The sequence below is a fragment of the Perissodus microlepis genome, chromosome 20 (genome assembly GCF_051167445.1).
Source record: "Perissodus microlepis isolate ML-2025 ecotype Zambia chromosome 20, ASM5116744v1, whole genome shotgun sequence".
Lineage (NCBI taxonomy): Eukaryota > Metazoa > Chordata > Actinopteri > Cichliformes > Cichlidae > Perissodus > Perissodus microlepis.
Window position 1 is genome coordinate 30,010,582 of NC_140480.1, and position 16,950 is coordinate 30,027,531.

A 16,950-nucleotide genomic window follows, 5' to 3' on the forward strand; every position below is an offset into this window, starting at 1 on the left:
AGCACCAATGCAGCGCACTTTCTTTTTTTTTTTTTCAGAGGAAATCCAGCTGCCAACTTGAAAACAGACCCACCCATTTTGACATACACATAAAGTGTCCAGTTAACAAAAGTCTATATACATAGTTGGGCAAAAGGAGGAAGTCCATCTCAGACAGACACGCCGTATCCTTAAGAAGGAAGTCAAGTAACAAGGTAAGACATTTCACTGAAAGCAGTATTAAAATTTTTAAATGGCTTTGCAAAAGTCTTAATAGATGTTAACCATTATTTGCAGATTATCTTTGCTTATCAGTACAACATAACAATATGACATTTCTATTTCATTTAATTCTATTGCAACCTGCAGATCTTAACTGGGAAAAAGATGGGAAACGAGCAGTCAGTAAACATAGAAGAGCTATCCAAGGTAAAACAATGCAAATTACATGGCAGACATTACAGGCTAAAAGTTGCACGTGCCATTTTCTATATTTGTTGACATCAGTCACAAGATGCACACTTTTCCAAAACTCTAGCATGCGCAGGTGACAGGTGAAAAAACTCTGCTTCTCTTTAAAGATAACCCATCTAGACTAGAAAGCACAATGCTGACGTTGTTATTTACTCACAGAATGGGACAATTCCTGAAAAGCATGAGAATGGAACCGTGAATGGCATCTCTATAGAAGTCACGTCTGGCGGACTGGAGATTAATGGTAAGTGAGTTTTATTTTATTTTTAATTTCTCTTAGGATAAATAACATCCAAGCAATCTGTGATAATGTTCACTTAAGAATGAATTTTATTAATGTCAGACTGTTGTGTTTTACTGTATCACGCTTTATGCTGATATACTTTATGGTTCTCCTTTAATGGAAAAGAAAAGAAAATTAATTTTACAAATTTATTAGTGGTGATTAATCCTTTAATCCTTTTAATACTCTGCAAACACAGTGACTCCCAGTTGCACGGTTGTCTGAGTAAACCACAGGTGTTTTCTCAGGAATTAACAAGGAGCAAGTATTTGACTTGTCAAGGTGTGGTGGTTTGTGTCTTCACTATAAAAATAAAATACTGTGGGATTCCCATGGCTCTTGACTGTTGATTCCTGAGATAACGTTCTCACACTGACTTGCCCGTGTTTACTAGCTCGTGGAAAATTTGCTGAATTTCATGGCAACTGTTTAAATTCTCTTTAAGCTAGGAGTAAAAATCACTCTATGGGCTAATACTAAATAAAATGACACTTATGTTTAAAAATAAATTCCATAAAACCCAAAAATGTTAATTTTGACCCTTTTAAGCTGACTCATTAGGGGGATGTTTGTTAAGGTGGAAGTTTGTAGAAAAGGTCCAGAATCAGAATCAGGAAATCACTTTGTAATAGACATTTAATTAAGGTGTAATAAGGTGTGTCATTCAAGCTGCAATATATTAAATAAATATTTCAAAGCTAAAAAAAAACTATGTGCAGTATTTACAAGATTCAACAAATGATGTTGCCAGGTCCAGATGTTGCAGGGAGGAACTGATACATTTTAACAGGAATGATGTGCTTTGACGTTCCATGTTGCATTGCTGTGCCGTTGGTGAATGTGCTCCTATTACAGCCTAGCACATCATGGACGCGAAGTGAAGGATTATCTATGAGTTCACATGACTTTGACATTTTTCGCCAAGCTCCACAATTTCCAGATTTATGGGCCTTGAGGATCACTTTGTTGAGTTTGTCAGTGTCCATAAAGGTGCTTAATGTAGTTTCCTTTGGTTAAAAGTAACAAAACACTTTCCCCAAATTAACTAAAGCTATGACGTGATGCACTTGTTAAGACTTTGGGTTTAAAATCTCTATATATTGTATTGAAGAGATATCAACTGAAATGGAACTAGAGCTGGACTGCACTTTCATGCAATGCCAATTTGTACCACTAGGTGGTATAGTAAGTCCATGTAATCTTTATTTAAACAGACAAGTAATTTATTGTTGTTTACAATGGGAGCCTGGCAAAATGCAAAATATCCAGAAAAAGAAAGAAAGAAAGAAAGAAAGAAAGAAAGAACGAAAAAGCACCACCACACATCTGAAAACAGTGGTAAAATGTTGCTACCTGGCAGTGAAAACTTTAAGTAAGTCTGCAGATGGTAATTATAAAAAGGGTCTTTAAGCATATATGTCCAACTGTTATTTTATAGTAATTTTCTTTCCTAAAAAAAAAAAGAAATTTAGCCTGGGTTTAACAATAGTTTCAGTCCTTTGTTTCAATGTTTTTCCTGTATGTGGCATTTTGCTTATTTTGCCACTTTTTTATTTTTCAGGTAAAAGTGAAACTACAGTCTGCCAAAATGGCAAGGCCCACTCTTTAAACTCTGCCATACAATCAACTGATGTGATCGTCAAATCAGAGTGTCAACCTGATATTGCCCAAGCTGTTTCTGAAGTTCCTGACACCAAAATCCAAGATGTTTCTGAAGTTCCTGACACCAAAATCCAAGCCGTTTCTGAAGCCTCTGACACCAAAATCCAAGCCATTTCTGAAGCCTCTGACACCAAAATCCAAGCCGTTTCTAAAGCCCCTGACACCAACACCCAGAAGGAAGAGGTCAAGAAAAGCAAAGGAGAAAAAGGTCGTCGTCATTTTGGCAAATTGTTCAAAAAGAAAACAGAACCTAAAGCTGAAGCTGAGACTGTTGAAGAGAAAGAAAAAGAGACACAGAATGAAGATCAAATGGATGTAAGTGTTCCTCCCACTGAGCCACAGCAGGTGAGGACACTTTTCATGTTTATTCTCATCAGATGAGTCTAGTTGTTTTTTTCTATTTGCCAACAAAACTGTGAAGAGACAAGCAGAGCAAGTCAGGTTACTTTGCATAGCACATTTTACACACAAGGGCAATTCAAAAGGATTTTCTAATGTACGGATGAATGGCCACTGGAATCTATGATGTATGAACTGCAATGAAAGTATGCAAAAACACAAATAAACTCATAGTAGAATTTTAAAGGTAATGGTAATGTTGCCATATCAATTAAAAGCAATGGGAAAAGGAAAAGTCTTTAGCTAAGTTTTAAAAACTGATCAATTATGATAACGCTCATGTTGTGCAATAGACCTCCATTGATTCTGAAAAACAACAACAATAATATAAATACATATAGCAGATACAATGCTTGCCCTTAATTAAAAAAAACATAAAATGGAACCACACACCTTCCTTTATTAGAGCGAGCACACACACTGTGGTGTGTTTTTGAATTATGTTATTTTATCATTCTGCAGCTAACATTAACTAAAACAGAGTAAGCAGGAGTGCATATGCCCAAGGGTATAACCCTTTTTAAAAAATAAATAAATAAAACAAGATAAATATGTCACACGTTGTTTGTCTTTGACAAAGATTAGTGGGCGTGGGCCTCTGCAGCACTGACGCGACACCCACGACAGGAAATTTTTTTCCACACTTTTTTATGTTGTGCTGTTTTTGTCAATTATCAGTTGACCAGATAGCCAGAAGACACTTGGCATGATTAAAATTCCCTGATGTCGACTTTTAGTTGTGCAAAGAAAATAATTTTATTTTGTCAGCCTGGCAAATAGTCCAAATCATCTTAGCAATGTAATGTAGTCCAACACACCAAGCACTATATGCATTTAACTATCTTTTTCCTTTTTGTTTTTTTTTAGCTTTGTTTACAATGGGCAACATAATGTAGAATAGCGCTTATTTCAAAAAACAAACAACTAAATAAGCAAGTAAATAAATACAAATGTAAGCATGTTACACTACATGACTAATTTTTCTGATTACTCGTGATCAACCACACGATTATCATGCGTGCCCTGGGAAATAAACACAAGTTGTATGTTGGTTTACATAATTTAATATTCAAGTGGAGCAGAAGCTGGCGTTATAACTCACATTGACCGGAAATGAATGAACATTAAAAAGTTGAATTAGTAACATAAAAGCAGATATTTCAACACAAATGAGTGATGGTGACTTTACAGCCACAACTGTGGAGGATACACTGAGTGAACATGCCATTAGCAAAGCTGAGGAGCTTGTTAGAGACCCTTTAAAAGATGAAACATCAACGTTCAGAGCAGAGAGGGTTGAGAAATCTGACTCAAAAGATGACACTGTTGCAGAGGGACAGACGAGAGAGAAAACTCTGGCAAAGGAGTTCACTTCCACCATTCCAAAAGCTGTAGCAAGATGTGTTGAAGCAGTTTTGGCAGTTGCCTCTGACTGCGCAGTAATTGCGTCAGAGCTGGGAGTAGGTGAAGCAATTACTGAAGACAACAGTAAAGGAGCTGCAGACAAGTCAGCTGATGTAGTGCTGATTGAAACCGCTGAACCCGAATCTAATGCTGTCACTCCTGAGACCGGGGAAACAAATGACATTACCTCCCTAGACAAAGAGGCAGTGACTGGAGTGACGGAAACAATCTCTGAGGTTGTTCATGAGAAGCCAAACTCCGCAGCCGCAAATGAAGACATGCCTGTAAAAGAAGCTGCTGTCCGTTTTCAGAATGGAAATCTAGTTAAGGTGGATCTGGCCCATGAGGAGGTCACTCCTGATGATGCACCACAGCTGAAGATGTGCTACAAATAAGTGAGCAAGACAATATTAGCCCTATAACTACCAATGAGTCTGGAGAAATGTTCAGTAGTTGTCCCAAAGAAGAAATTAATATTGCAGAAGCCTGAAGTTACTTTAAAATCTCCAGCAACTGAAGTCAATCCACATTGTTTTCTAGAGATTATTATAGTAGACATCGAAGTTGAAGAACATGTGATAACTGAGATAGAAACAGAATTAAGAATTTGAACCACGCTTCAGGAGCCTGCAGTGGATAACAACAGCACCGTCAAAGAAGAGGACATTGTGGCAACAGCTTTTGTGCTTCTCTCTGGCGAACATGAAGAGCGTCTTTCCCTTTCAGAACAAGCTTTTTCAGATCAAGCTTAAACAGTGGCAGACAGTGTTGAGGAAAATACTTCAGTCCAAGGTTTATCTACTGAAGGTAGAGGTTGCAAGTTCTGAAAAAGCTGTAGAAGAAAGTGACATAGAAAAGGTTAAGAATCTAAAGATAATGAAAGCCATGACACACCTGACCCTTGTAATCTTAGAGGAAGCAGGACGAGAACCCAAGCCCTTTGTAAAGAAGATGGTAACAGTGAGGGTTAGGGTTTGTTTTTGTTTTTCTCAGAAATCCTACAAATAATTTAAACAAACTTGAAGAACTAACAACTGAAGGACACCACAGAAGATTTAGAGCCTTATGTTTTAGTCTACGAAGAATACTGAGGAGAATACTGCCCTGGAGAATGCTGATCAAGGATAGATGCTGTCATGTGTGATTTATATGTGAGCCTTGGGATTAAATCCTAAAAAAAATAATCCAACCTTGTTTTTGTTTTACTTCTCTAAATAGCCTGGCAAAGATAGTAGAGAACAAATAAAGATGAGTCACTATTTCTCATCCTTGAGACAACTGAAAATGAAAATTTCACCTCTGAAGATTCTTAAACTGCCATCTGATGAGCCTGTGGCAAAGTGTGCCGATGCACTCCCAGGCCAGAAGTTAAATACACCTCTAGGTGGAGAGTGATACTGAAGAGACGCATGAGAGGCGGTGCAAACCGGATAGATTCAACATGTGATGTACAGAATTTCCCTAAGGCGTCTCAGTCACAAGCTCAAACATTGAATGTTTACCTCTTAGGTTTCAGTCACCGTTAGCTGTTGAGAAAAACAACAAGCCTGGTGGCTGAAAGATAATTTCACCAGTCCTCCGTATTGTTGACATCCACGAGTCTTCAAACAAACAAATAAATTATGAATGAGCAGTGATCAATAAGCAGACACGGAAATATTAATTTGAAGTTTCCTTTTCTCATTCATTCATTAGTTCAGTCATACTGTGTTTAATGACAAATAATACTTAAAGGGACATATTTTGCTCATTCTGTGCTTTATGTTCTTAGAGATTTTAGTCAATTCAATTCAGTTTTAATGGTATAGTGCCAAATAACAACACTTACTCAAAGTGCTTTATATTGTACAGAGAAAACCCAACAAATGAGACGACCCCTTATGGGAAACACCCACTTGATAGAAGAAGGAAAAACTTGCTTTTAACAGGGAGAAACCTCCTGCAGAACCAGGCTCAGGGAGGGGCAGCCATCTGTTGTGACCGGTTAGGGGTAACAGAGAGAAGACGGGACAAAAGAAACTCCCTGACAGAGAGCCAGTTTGACAATTAAGATAATAAAGAAGAGAATAAAAAATGATTAAATGCAAAGTGGTGTATAAATATAAAGAGAGTGAAAAGAAATGAGTGAAGATTATCTAACATGTCTTGTCTTTATATATATATATCTATATATATATAGATATATATATTGTAACCTGCTGGATTTAGTCATTTAATCTGAAGCTGGTCCCTTCATTTACATTTTAAACAAATATCCCTCTATTTACGTGTTCTGTATATAATACAGGAATGATTAATAGCAGCCATAATACATTTACAGTTACATAAAATTTAGCAGTACTTGCCACAGGGTTCACACAATCCTGGTGGTCATCAAAAACATCTTCAGCTTTACCAGAACTAATTATCATCTGCTTAGATATATAACATAGATACAGATTTATTTGTAATTCTTCATTCTGTACATTTTGGTAACTGTTCAGTTATGTGTGGGCAACATTCATTAAGCAAATGCATTCACAGGGGTAGGACGAACTGAACGATATATATATGACAATCAAGAGAACTGGTATTTAGAATAAATCTTTTTAAAAAGCAAATAGATGTTACTAATCACTGCATGGGTTCATACAAAGTCTTGTTCAGACTGCCACATTCGTTTAAGGACGAGATAGGCTGCATGCAGGCATACATACACTTTGATCATTATAGTGCTGAAGATAAGGGCCCTCATGTTCCTCACTTCATCCGCTACTTAGAGCAAAAGTTTATGCTCTCTTTCCTCTGATTTAAACCTTCTTTCTTCTGATTGGCTGCCCCTCGTAAGTAGAAAGTGGGTCTGGCTACTGTGAGCTGACCTGTGTGACGGAGGTCTATGTTGCTGGTCTCATTAACTGAAACTTTGGCAACATTTATTTTGGTGCTTGTAACAGAAAATATGGAAAAGCAAATTAGGCCACCTCTACAGTTTCTAATGGGATAATAAATTGGGCCAAAATAATGTATCAAGATTGCTGGAAGAAAAGGCAAAAAATGTATAAATGAATTGACATTGGTTCAGTTCACATATTTTATAGACGCACACCATATGGGCATAGCTAGGTATTTGGTTTTCCTGACATTTCTCGAGAAATAACTCTCACACATTGTTGAATATCAATGACTGAGGGGTGGGACACACACATTAATAAAAGGGTGATTGTTGACAATGCCCCGAGTAGGCAGAGGCATGGTTGGAATTGTGCTCCCATCTCAATACTGCGATTAAGACACTCACTGCTTACATATCAGCTCCGCTCTGCTCTAACATAATTCTCAAAGGCGAATTCTTTTGTCATGGTGTACAGGAGACGGCTAACCTAAACCAAGAGCCTGAATCATTAAAGGAGCCAGAGAGGGTGACTCCAGTCTCCAGTCCCAAGGAAGAAAACGTTCCTGAAACTGACAACGGAGACAGTGAGCCCGTGGAAAGCAAAGAGGAGAGAAACCCAGAAGAGAATCCAGTTATGAACTTCTTCAAAACCCTAGTAAGTGGCATCATTTGGGAATTTAAGCTGACTTTTTATGCTCCTGCTATTTCTGTTTATCATGTCAAATCAGACTATTTGGGGGAAAAGGGAAAGAACACAGGTACTTTTATCTGCTTCTTTTTCTGAAGAGAAACAGGCAAAAAAAACCAAAAAAAAACTAAAATGAGGTTAATGCGTCTTACAGTCGTGCCCCAGTCAAAGTGAGATGTGTGGTCATTTTTTCAATCATTTAGCAATAATAAGTAGTAATACGCTTGAAAATGTTTCATTAGTTTGTGTGTATTTTTGAATTTTTTTGTTCTATGTAGTGATGTGGGAAGGCGGTATAACTGTATATGACATTAAGTGTAACCGTAGCAAAATCTGCTATCATGACAGTGCCAGATGGAAAAGTTGCAACAAGCAGCTATTGTATTTCCTCTTCATCATGCTGTCTTTTGGATTCATGCCGTTTTAAAGAGTTGCCATTGCCCTAGCCCCATGCTAATCAAGTCTTTGAACATGCGGGAATGTGGTGGCCTATTGTTCATCCCATAGTGTGAGCTCACAAGGGAGGCCTGTGCGGTTGGAAGTCGAGATTTGTGAAGATAGAGCGAGGGCAGGCCTACGCCATCTCCGGAGCACAATGGCTGTCACAATGGCAGCGCATGTACTGTATGTGCTCTGTCAGGGACCTCTGTGGGCCTCAGTTAGCTTACCATAAAGGCCTATGTCTGCATTCATGAAAGGCTTCTGTTTTATCCAAATAATTATTTTTCTGTCTCATCAACTGTATCCCCCTGGCATTTTGCTTTTCACACTGCTTAACTGCCACATACATAGTGCTCCATAATGCTTACACAGTTCACATTTAAAGATTACGTTTTTTTTCTCTTGTGTTTTTATGTGGATCACGGCACAAAAAATAAAGACGGTTCATTTTTATTCCTCTGTTGCACAGGTGACCCCTACTAAAACGTCCAAAAAGGAAACGGCTACTCCCGATGCCGCTAAAGATAAGGTGAACAGAGGTTAATTTTAACCTATCACTCTCTCCTGGTGCTTTTATCAAACCATATCTCTGATTATCTAACACAGACAGCTATACAATGAGCTGTCACACCCTCGTCTGTTCTGTTTCTGCTTGAACTAAGGATGCTCCTGAATTTAAAAAGTAACATTTATTTTTAAAAGGTGGTTTATTTTTGCAGAATTTGTGCATAAAGCTTTTTTTTTTTTTTTTTTGCATCCTTTGTTTGCTTCAGTTTAACCTTTTTTATAAATGCTTTCTTTTCTGTTGCAAAATAGTCCCAGAAGGAGACCCAGCCAGCGGCAACCACTACTGTGAGCATATAACCCATAAGTTTTGATTCCCATAACCATAATCTTGCACTTCACATTAAATGTATATATTTACTGCACATGGTGAGTTTATTTAATTTCCGGATATGATGCCTTATTTGCTCATTTTACATAGCAATGCATTTTTATTGGGTGAAACTGGAAGGAAATACAGTTGCTGATGTCATATCTGACAAAACTGCTACATCAAAAATGTCTTTGCAGTTTAAGAGGGCTGTGTAAACCATTGCTTTAACAGCCCCTCTCTTTCTTCAATAGGTTGCACAAATATCTGAACCGCCTGCAGCACCCAAAGGAATGTCTGTCCCACCACCCCCACCTCCAGAGCCACCGAAAATGGAAATCAAAGGAGAGCCAACTGCCAAACCTGTAAAGGCCTCGGCAAAAGAAGAACCTAAAGCTGCTGGAAAGGAGCCTGTGTCCTCGAAAGGAAAATCAGCCAAAGATACTCTGAGCAAATTTTTCCGCCAGAAGGTAAACAAACAGCTTTAACTGCAGATTACAAGATCCAATCACTATTTTAAGGAATAGCTATTCATGTAGACACTCACTGCATGTTCAATGAGAACACAGTGTGAAACATACTGTATGTCAGTTTGAGGTATTGCTAGGAGTCAAGACCTCCAAAAGCAATGGTGCTTCAGCAAGTGGAGCCAAAGCCCCGGGCAAGACTGCAGCAGTGGTACAGTAAATGATCATATTTTCAAACTGACCATGGCTCATCAGTTACTAACCGAACAAGAGCTCATTTGTCCAGGGGCACCAGAAATTTGCAATTTATTGTTTCCTAATCGGAGCTATAGTTTTGTGGAGTAGCATTAGTCCTGTGCTGAAACCTTTTCTCTTGGGAGAATCAGGTTTTCTTATTTGTTGAGAATAAGATAAGAAGAATGACGTCGTCCTTACGTTTTTGCATAATACATAAAGACAAAAATAAAAGATCATAGCTTTAGCATAAGGAGCAGAAGCAGGGACAAAGGGCTAACAAGGCTCATCAGCACCACAAATGCTCACCCACAACACTGCATCTCCTTTCTTTTAACCGCACTGACCATTAAGTCACATTTGCATCACTGTGAGCTCAACGAGAAGCCATTACATTTAGCTGCTGCCCAGAGAAGGTGTTATAGGGCATAACTACAACAGATTTCTTTTTTAATTTTAGTTTCCGTAGAGCCAAAATAAACAACATGTGTATTTTAAAATAAAAAAGGCTTTAATTTACAAGATCAAATCGTTATGTTGTTACATTTTTGAGCATCCATGTTTTTTTTTCTTTTTTCTTGCTGGATTTTGTCCCATATTTAAACACAGATCAACCAATTCAACCCAACACCTTTCATTTACATACTGAAGAATTACAAGCTGCCAAGACAGCAGTAAACAAAAAATAAATAAATAAAAAGTTTAAATAAACAGACAAACAACATGAAGAGGGTAAAATTTCCAACATACATGCGCTAACAGTAAGTGGAGGAAAAATTTAATTGCTATCTGAAATAATTAAAAAGACAAAATTTCATGAAAAAGAATCACATTTACAACAATCAAACTAAACATAAGTGAGTAAAATAGATTACAACACAAAAAAAAACAAAAACACAACAAACTTTTACTTAGTAAAATAAACTAAAACAAGTAATATCCCTGATGAATATTTTAAGATTCTCCCAGATTCGATCAAAGTGGTTTGGAGTACACAATCTATAAACTGGTTTTGTCCTGCACTTTGGACCATCTGCAGTAAGTGACTCATGCCAGAGGAGCTGTGGGGCTGTGCCATGGGCGTAACTATGTGCTGAACATTGGGGGGGTCAAGATCTCTGTCTAAATAAATAAATAAATCTGGGTAAATTCCCAGATAATTAAACATGCAACTATTTTGCTGGTAATAACGGAAATGAGTAAAGAGAATCAACAGCCTATTTATGCAAGATAATTCATAATTTTATTGGGGGAGTTATATTGGCTGGGTCTGATTATTGGGGGGGGGGGGGGGGGGGGGGGGGGGGTCATAACCTCCCTAACCCCCCTGGAAATTACACCCCTGGGTTGTGCTGACATTACAGTGTGGAGCTCTTTCTGACTCTTCTAATGTATTTGAACTTCCTTAACCAGTTGATACAAGTCACCATTCATTGTCATGTTAACATAGTGAGTAGTCCATAAATACAACTTTTCATGTGTTTTGAGGTTCTGAAGTCCTTTTGCATTTCGTTGTCCTGCAGACAATCAGTCATGTGCAACAGTCAGCTGTAGGAGCAGAGGTACAGCCAGGTGTAAACTTACATGTGAACTCGAGCCTGCTTAATCTTCCCAGCTGCATTCAGGGAATGTTACATTAATGTATTAAGATGTGAACATGAATCTACCGCACACAAGCCTTGCTGGAGACGACTGGATAATTGCAAACCATCTTGCCTGAGTTACATAACAAACATGCTTTATGGTTAATTACAGGGTTTGAAATGTTCATCGCAATTTGCATCTGTGCAGAATAAAATAACAGTTTTGCTCTACAGGAGACACCAGTGGAGGTGCCAGCGCCTGTTGTAGAAGTGCAGGTAAATGAAAGGCAACTTCTCACTCTTGGGGCTTTGTACTCTTTTAGGGAGTGGAATGGTCTTTTGAGCCTCTGATTACACCACGTACCCTCTTCCAAAGCTGTTTTTGTATGTAAAGATTAATTTCTATTTGCTTAGATTCAAAATGAGGTTGAACCTCAGGAGGCAGCAGCAGTGGGGGAAGAGCCTGTTGTAGAAGTGCAGGTAAATGAGCAAGAAGTGCTTAGGAATATTAATTCCTGATTTTCTTCACTCTGCAGGCACCTCTGCAATAATGTTGCCACACTTATATTGTACCATAACATTTCCCACATTTACTCTTTGTAATTCATCCATTTTTTTAAATAATTGTATCGCATCACATCCCAAACTGTACAGATTAAACAACCCCCATCATGGTACAAAATGAGTACGATATATTTAATGACTATCACTATTTACACTCTTCCAATTCAGGATATAACAAATAACTCTCCCTTTTCTGTAGATAAATGAAGAGGTACCACAATCAGTAGTAAAAACTGAGGTAAATTAGTGGTGTTTAATGTTCTGGGAAAGCTTTTTTTCTTTTCTTATGTTTCTTTTAATAGTTAGGGGAGATGAGTGGCTATAAAATAACCATAAGAGTCATACCTGATAATCACACTATGTGTGAGGCCAAAGTACCAAGATGGCTGACTGAGCTTTAGCAGAAAGACTACAAGTACGAGGAAGCAGCCTTGCAGCCTTGCACTGTTCAACCGTGACACAATCAACCCAGATATATGGGGTTATGTGACTCTTCTTTTCTTACTTTCTTGAAGAATTAAAGTTTTCCCAAAATGTTTAACTAGTTGTTTCTTTAAAAGTGGACATCTTTGAAATGTAAAGTGAATATTGATGGGCTTTACCTTTTTCCTCTTTCTTCCTCTTTACAGATTTTGGCTTTTGCGCTTGACAATGTGGGCTTCCTCACTAGTTCTTATCTTGATCTGATTATATGCTGTCTCTCTACTCTGATCACAGATCTTTTTACTGCTTTACCTCCTCTTTCATGTCACAGATGGAAGCTCCTACTCTCACTCTGTCACCTAAATTGATGAGCATCCCTTTGATTTTTTTCCCCTTTTTTTTTAGTAAATATTCATGATACATATTTTTCTTTTTCCTGCTTTGGTTAAAGACGGTGGATTCCTCAAAAGCTGGCACCCAGGAGGCTGCTGCAAAACCAGAGCCGCCACCACCTGCTCAGGAAGAAAAGAAAAGCACCTCAAAATCCCCATTCCTTTCTTTCTTCAAGCCCCAAGTAAGAACCTATTCCCATAAACATTTATAAGATCTCTGAAAAGAAACAACTCTGAAATACATTAGCTATGAATTGTGGTGAAATTACAGAATGGTAAGTAACAGGTTAATGTGAATTTGAGGTACTATTAGATCACATGACCACAAAAGTCCAGGCAGCCTCCACAAGTGGAGTTCGGCTCCTCAGGAAAACTACTGGACTGGTAAATACATGAAATACGTTGCCTCTTGCAAACAGATACATTATTAACCAGAGTAATTTCATCAATTACGTCTGGTATTAAAACATGCTCTAAACAACTTCTTTGCCAGAAGCATTTTTCTCCATTTGCTGTTATCTTTGAGCATATGTCATCATCCCTCGTGATGTTGCGCATGATGTCGTATCCTAACAGCAGATGTACATTTTAATCCCACTTCATGTGCCACCTCAAAGTCCATCTGCACTTAACGAGTGAAGTGTATGAGCCACCGATGTGTGAATCTCCAGCCTGTCAAGGACTGAAATAATTGAATGCTTCATTATGTGCCGCAACACTTTTAGGCTGCTGAGCCCAAGAAGGTGACCCCAACCCCACCTGCAGCAGCGGAGGCAACTCAAGCAGTTAAAGCCAAGGAGGAACCTAAAGTGGCAGCCAAGTCTTCAGAGCAAGCTGCAGATAACAAACCAGCCTCTGTGCCTTCCCAAGCTGGCGATGATGCAGCCAGTGTGCCCAAAAAACTGGAAAAGAGGAACTCCATTCAGCTATTCTTTAAAAATCTGGTAAGAAGAACATTACTTTCCCCAGATATTAACATTAGAAACATGCACAATATCCTTATCACTGCATAGTGCAAAGTATTTTTGTATTATCCCCACTAGATGGCAGCAGACACTTAAGGTGTAGGCTCCACATTACTGAAAACCAAGCGGACTGATATAACACATCTGGAAATGCAGTTTAGTTATAGGACAGTTACCGTTACTTAAATATAACAAATTTAGTCAGAGTCCAGTTTAATACATTTGATGCCTGTGAAAGAAATTAATAAAGTTTTTGTTTAACTAAAAAAACAATTAAAGCTTATAAAAGACAAAAATTAAATAAAAATAGATATTGAACGAGTTGCATTTTCTAAAGACAAATTAAAGACACTGCAACAAAATGTGCCATCTTCTCCCTGCAAACTGTAGACTCAGAAACGTCCTTCTACAGACGCCGGAGTCCAGACAGAGCCACTGACCGCTGCTCAAGGAGCTGAGAAAGCCAAATGAGACCAGAAGCAACCCTTACGTTTTCCTGTACAGTCTCCTTCCCTCCTTCTCACTTGTACTCAGTCCTTCTTTTTCTCTCTTATCACCTTCTTGAATCCCCTGAATTACTTTGTTTTTTAATTGTTACTGCTTAAAAGTCACGATAGCAAAGGTAAGGTTTTGGAAGAATAAAGGAAAGTGGACAGAACAGTTAGCAGGGAGTTGAACTTGTGGAGATTTAAAATGGTCAGAGGTTGTTTGGACATATTTTTTGTCACATAAATGTGACATTTTCTACAGACGTTTAAAACGACTTTTCTCTGTTTTGCAATCTAACATACTGGGCTTATGCAATATATAGTGCCATGCTTTGCCTTGAACAACTATTTTGTGTTAAATCGATAAAACTCAATGTCATATAGGTTCTATTTTTACACTTCACACCAGAGAATTCACGCAGTTAAGGTAATGCAGTGGTTAACATGAAGGACGTAGATATGAGTCATAGAAATGCTCTTAATGGAGCTGGTCTAAGGAGTATTAAAGTTTATATAGCAGAGTGTGCTTACAGATTTTTGAACTCTATGCAAGTTATATGTGGACTAAAACAAAAAGGTACATGTCAGAACAGCTATCTTTTAGCTTATATGGGACATCACAATCTCTACTGATCTTTGGGGAACTGATTGTAAATACTCAACAAATGCTTAAAAATGCATCCGAGGTATTGAAACTGTGTCTTTGTGCAAATGTGTCCTTGTGGTATGCTCTGCATTACTCATAAATCACAACCGAGAAGCTTTTATTTTGATTTTAGCACTTTGTCTCGTGTCAACTAACAAAAGTTTTCCGGTGTAAGTAAACTGTGTCAGGCGTATGTGCAATTAATGTGACGCTGTAGTTTGTCGTTATGTAGTGTGTATGTGAAACTTGAGCTATCCTGAAGACAATAAATGCAAATAAATATACCACATGCCTGTTTTGCTTCAGAGTTTTCATTTTTAATGTAAGCTATAAAAGCATGAGGAGTGTTATCAAGAATAATTGGATGTTCCAGCAATTTAAAAAACAAAGAAGAAGATGACCAGGCAAGTCCAAAAAATAAATAAATAAAAGATGCCTTTATTGCGTGAGCAGTGTCATAGCAACCATTTTTATGCATATAAGAGTGCAGCAAAGGTGTAGCGTATCCCGCTACACCCAATCTGGGTGTTAAGCCAAATACTGTAAGTCTGACTCATGTTTATAGAGATGTCTGACAAATCAAAGGAAAAACCTGATCCATTGACCCCTTTGGTGAGAGGATCTGGTGGTTGCATGGCAACATTTTTATATAGGGCAGAGACAGTGCAAATCATTATAAGATTATGGGGAGCCATCTTAACCCTTTATTATGATTAAATGCTTCTGTTGGGAGTGGCCTCTCCCAAGATGGCACCTCGAGCCACAAGTATGTACAAGAATTCAAATCGCATTCTGTGGCCTTCGCAGTCAACAGATCGGTTTCCATTTGAATGAGTGGTCTAACATGCTAGACAGCTGGCTAACGCGCTGCCATGGTCAAAAAAACAAGTTAGGGAGTGTGTTTTGGAAATGGTTTTCCTTTTTTGTTTGTTTTTCCTTTAATTTGTCACACACTTGTATATATTTGTAATGCCAACAAATAAATGTTTGTTAACTGGAGAAAAAGCAAATTAACCAGAGTAGAGGTCATATTTTTATTTTAGACAGACAGATGGCTGTTGGACATTACTGCTGAATTTTAGTGTCTGTGAGGCGTACCTTGGAGATAAAAAATGTAAAATAAGATCTAAGGAATTTGATATTTCAGGTAAAGGAAGACCTCAAATCATCTTCTCCTTTTATGATGTAATTTCTATGATTGATGGCGTAGTGTGCAGTCTCTGGAAGGATGTGTTTTAGATAGAAGTGTCTGAGAACCACTATTCACCCACCATTAAGTGATGAGTCGCAGCCCCCGAAGGCATAACTCACACTGCTCCTTTGTTATCAATGAGGCACACTATTCTTGTATTACTGTCTATAATAGGTGTGATCATTTTAAATTGTGCATCAAAGTAATTGCCACGGCACTGAGGGAGAAAAAGTGAGGTACTGCTGCTTGCACAGCTTAAGACATGTGCTCCATTGTCTCTCCTTTCCCTGGAGGAATGTCTCAATTAAGATACACTGTGACGACTTTGCCAGCAGTTTTGTTTATGTGTGAAGAGCTCATTTTCATTAGCAAACAGAGTATAGTGTTGATGAATCTGGGAGTGAGGAATTCTGACTGAGTTTTAATGAGACGGAAGTGAAGAAGAAAGCAAAACTACTCACACATCTCGCTTAGATTACTAAAACTAATTGGAAGAGTGACTAAAAAGATGCCCTTACACAACACTTTAACTGGAAATCACGAGCAACTTTGTGGCCTTGCTAACAGTTCCAGATGTTTGAAACTTCCGTGTGCAGTTATTTAGAAATCTGCTCAGCCTTTTCTGTATTCAGTGACTTGGCAAATAACAGTGAAGACGATGATAACAGCTGCATGCCCCTACACGCAGCGTTCCGGGAGTGAGAGTTAAAGGAACTCTTTTTCCATACAGTTGGGAAAGTGATTGTGCGTCACAAGGACTAGTCGCTCCCTTTTTTTTTTTTGCATGATAATGACCTAAAAAGGCTTATTAATAAAGAGATAGTTCCCAAGTATGGATTTAACAATGCATGGACTGTACACAGTGCAGCAGATTTTCTCAGCCACCATGTTGCTGCAGTTCATCCTAGGACAATGCATGT

The 16,950-nt window shown here is 38.2% G+C and overlaps 1 protein-coding gene and 1 pseudogene across 2 annotated transcripts; both read left to right on the plus strand.

Moving 5' to 3' along the window:
• Nucleotides 1-58: 58 nt before the first annotated feature.
• Nucleotides 59-15,131, plus strand: bcas1 (brain enriched myelin associated protein 1). 2 transcript variants are annotated; one of them, XM_084917585.1, is made up of 16 exons: nt 60-194; nt 349-408; nt 613-697; nt 2,298-2,743; nt 7,549-7,728; nt 8,672-8,731; nt 9,019-9,054; nt 9,331-9,546; nt 9,668-9,754; nt 11,595-11,636; nt 11,775-11,840; nt 12,124-12,162; nt 12,799-12,921; nt 13,043-13,123; nt 13,465-13,683; nt 14,095-15,131. In XM_084917585.1, exons 2-16 carry the CDS (start codon nt 367-369, stop codon nt 14,173-14,175), a joined length of 1,803 nt encoding a protein of 600 aa, XP_084773711.1. In that variant the 5' UTR covers nt 60-194; nt 349-366; the 3' UTR covers nt 14,176-15,131. The 2 variants fall into 2 exon arrangements, with proteins under 2 accessions (XP_084773712.1, XP_084773711.1); XM_084917586.1 differs by lacking the exon at nt 13,043-13,123 and having other exon boundaries at nt 59-194.
• Nucleotides 2,751-6,323, plus strand: LOC146364851 (uncharacterized; annotated as a pseudogene).
• Nucleotides 15,132-16,950: the final 1,819 nt, after the last annotated feature.

Bases quoted from the DNA above. Each gene is read 5' to 3' on its own strand.
- bcas1 (XM_084917585.1), top strand. From the start codon at position 367: ATGGGAAACGAGCAGTCAGTAAACATAGAAGAGCTATCCAAG. The intron at 9,547-9,667 runs GTAAACAAACAG...ACTGTATGTCAG, and splicing joins GCAAATTTTTCCGCCAGAAG to TTTGAGGTATTGCTAGGAGT. The intron at 12,163-12,798 runs GTAAATTAGTGG...CTTTGGTTAAAG, and splicing joins AATCAGTAGTAAAAACTGAG to ACGGTGGATTCCTCAAAAGC.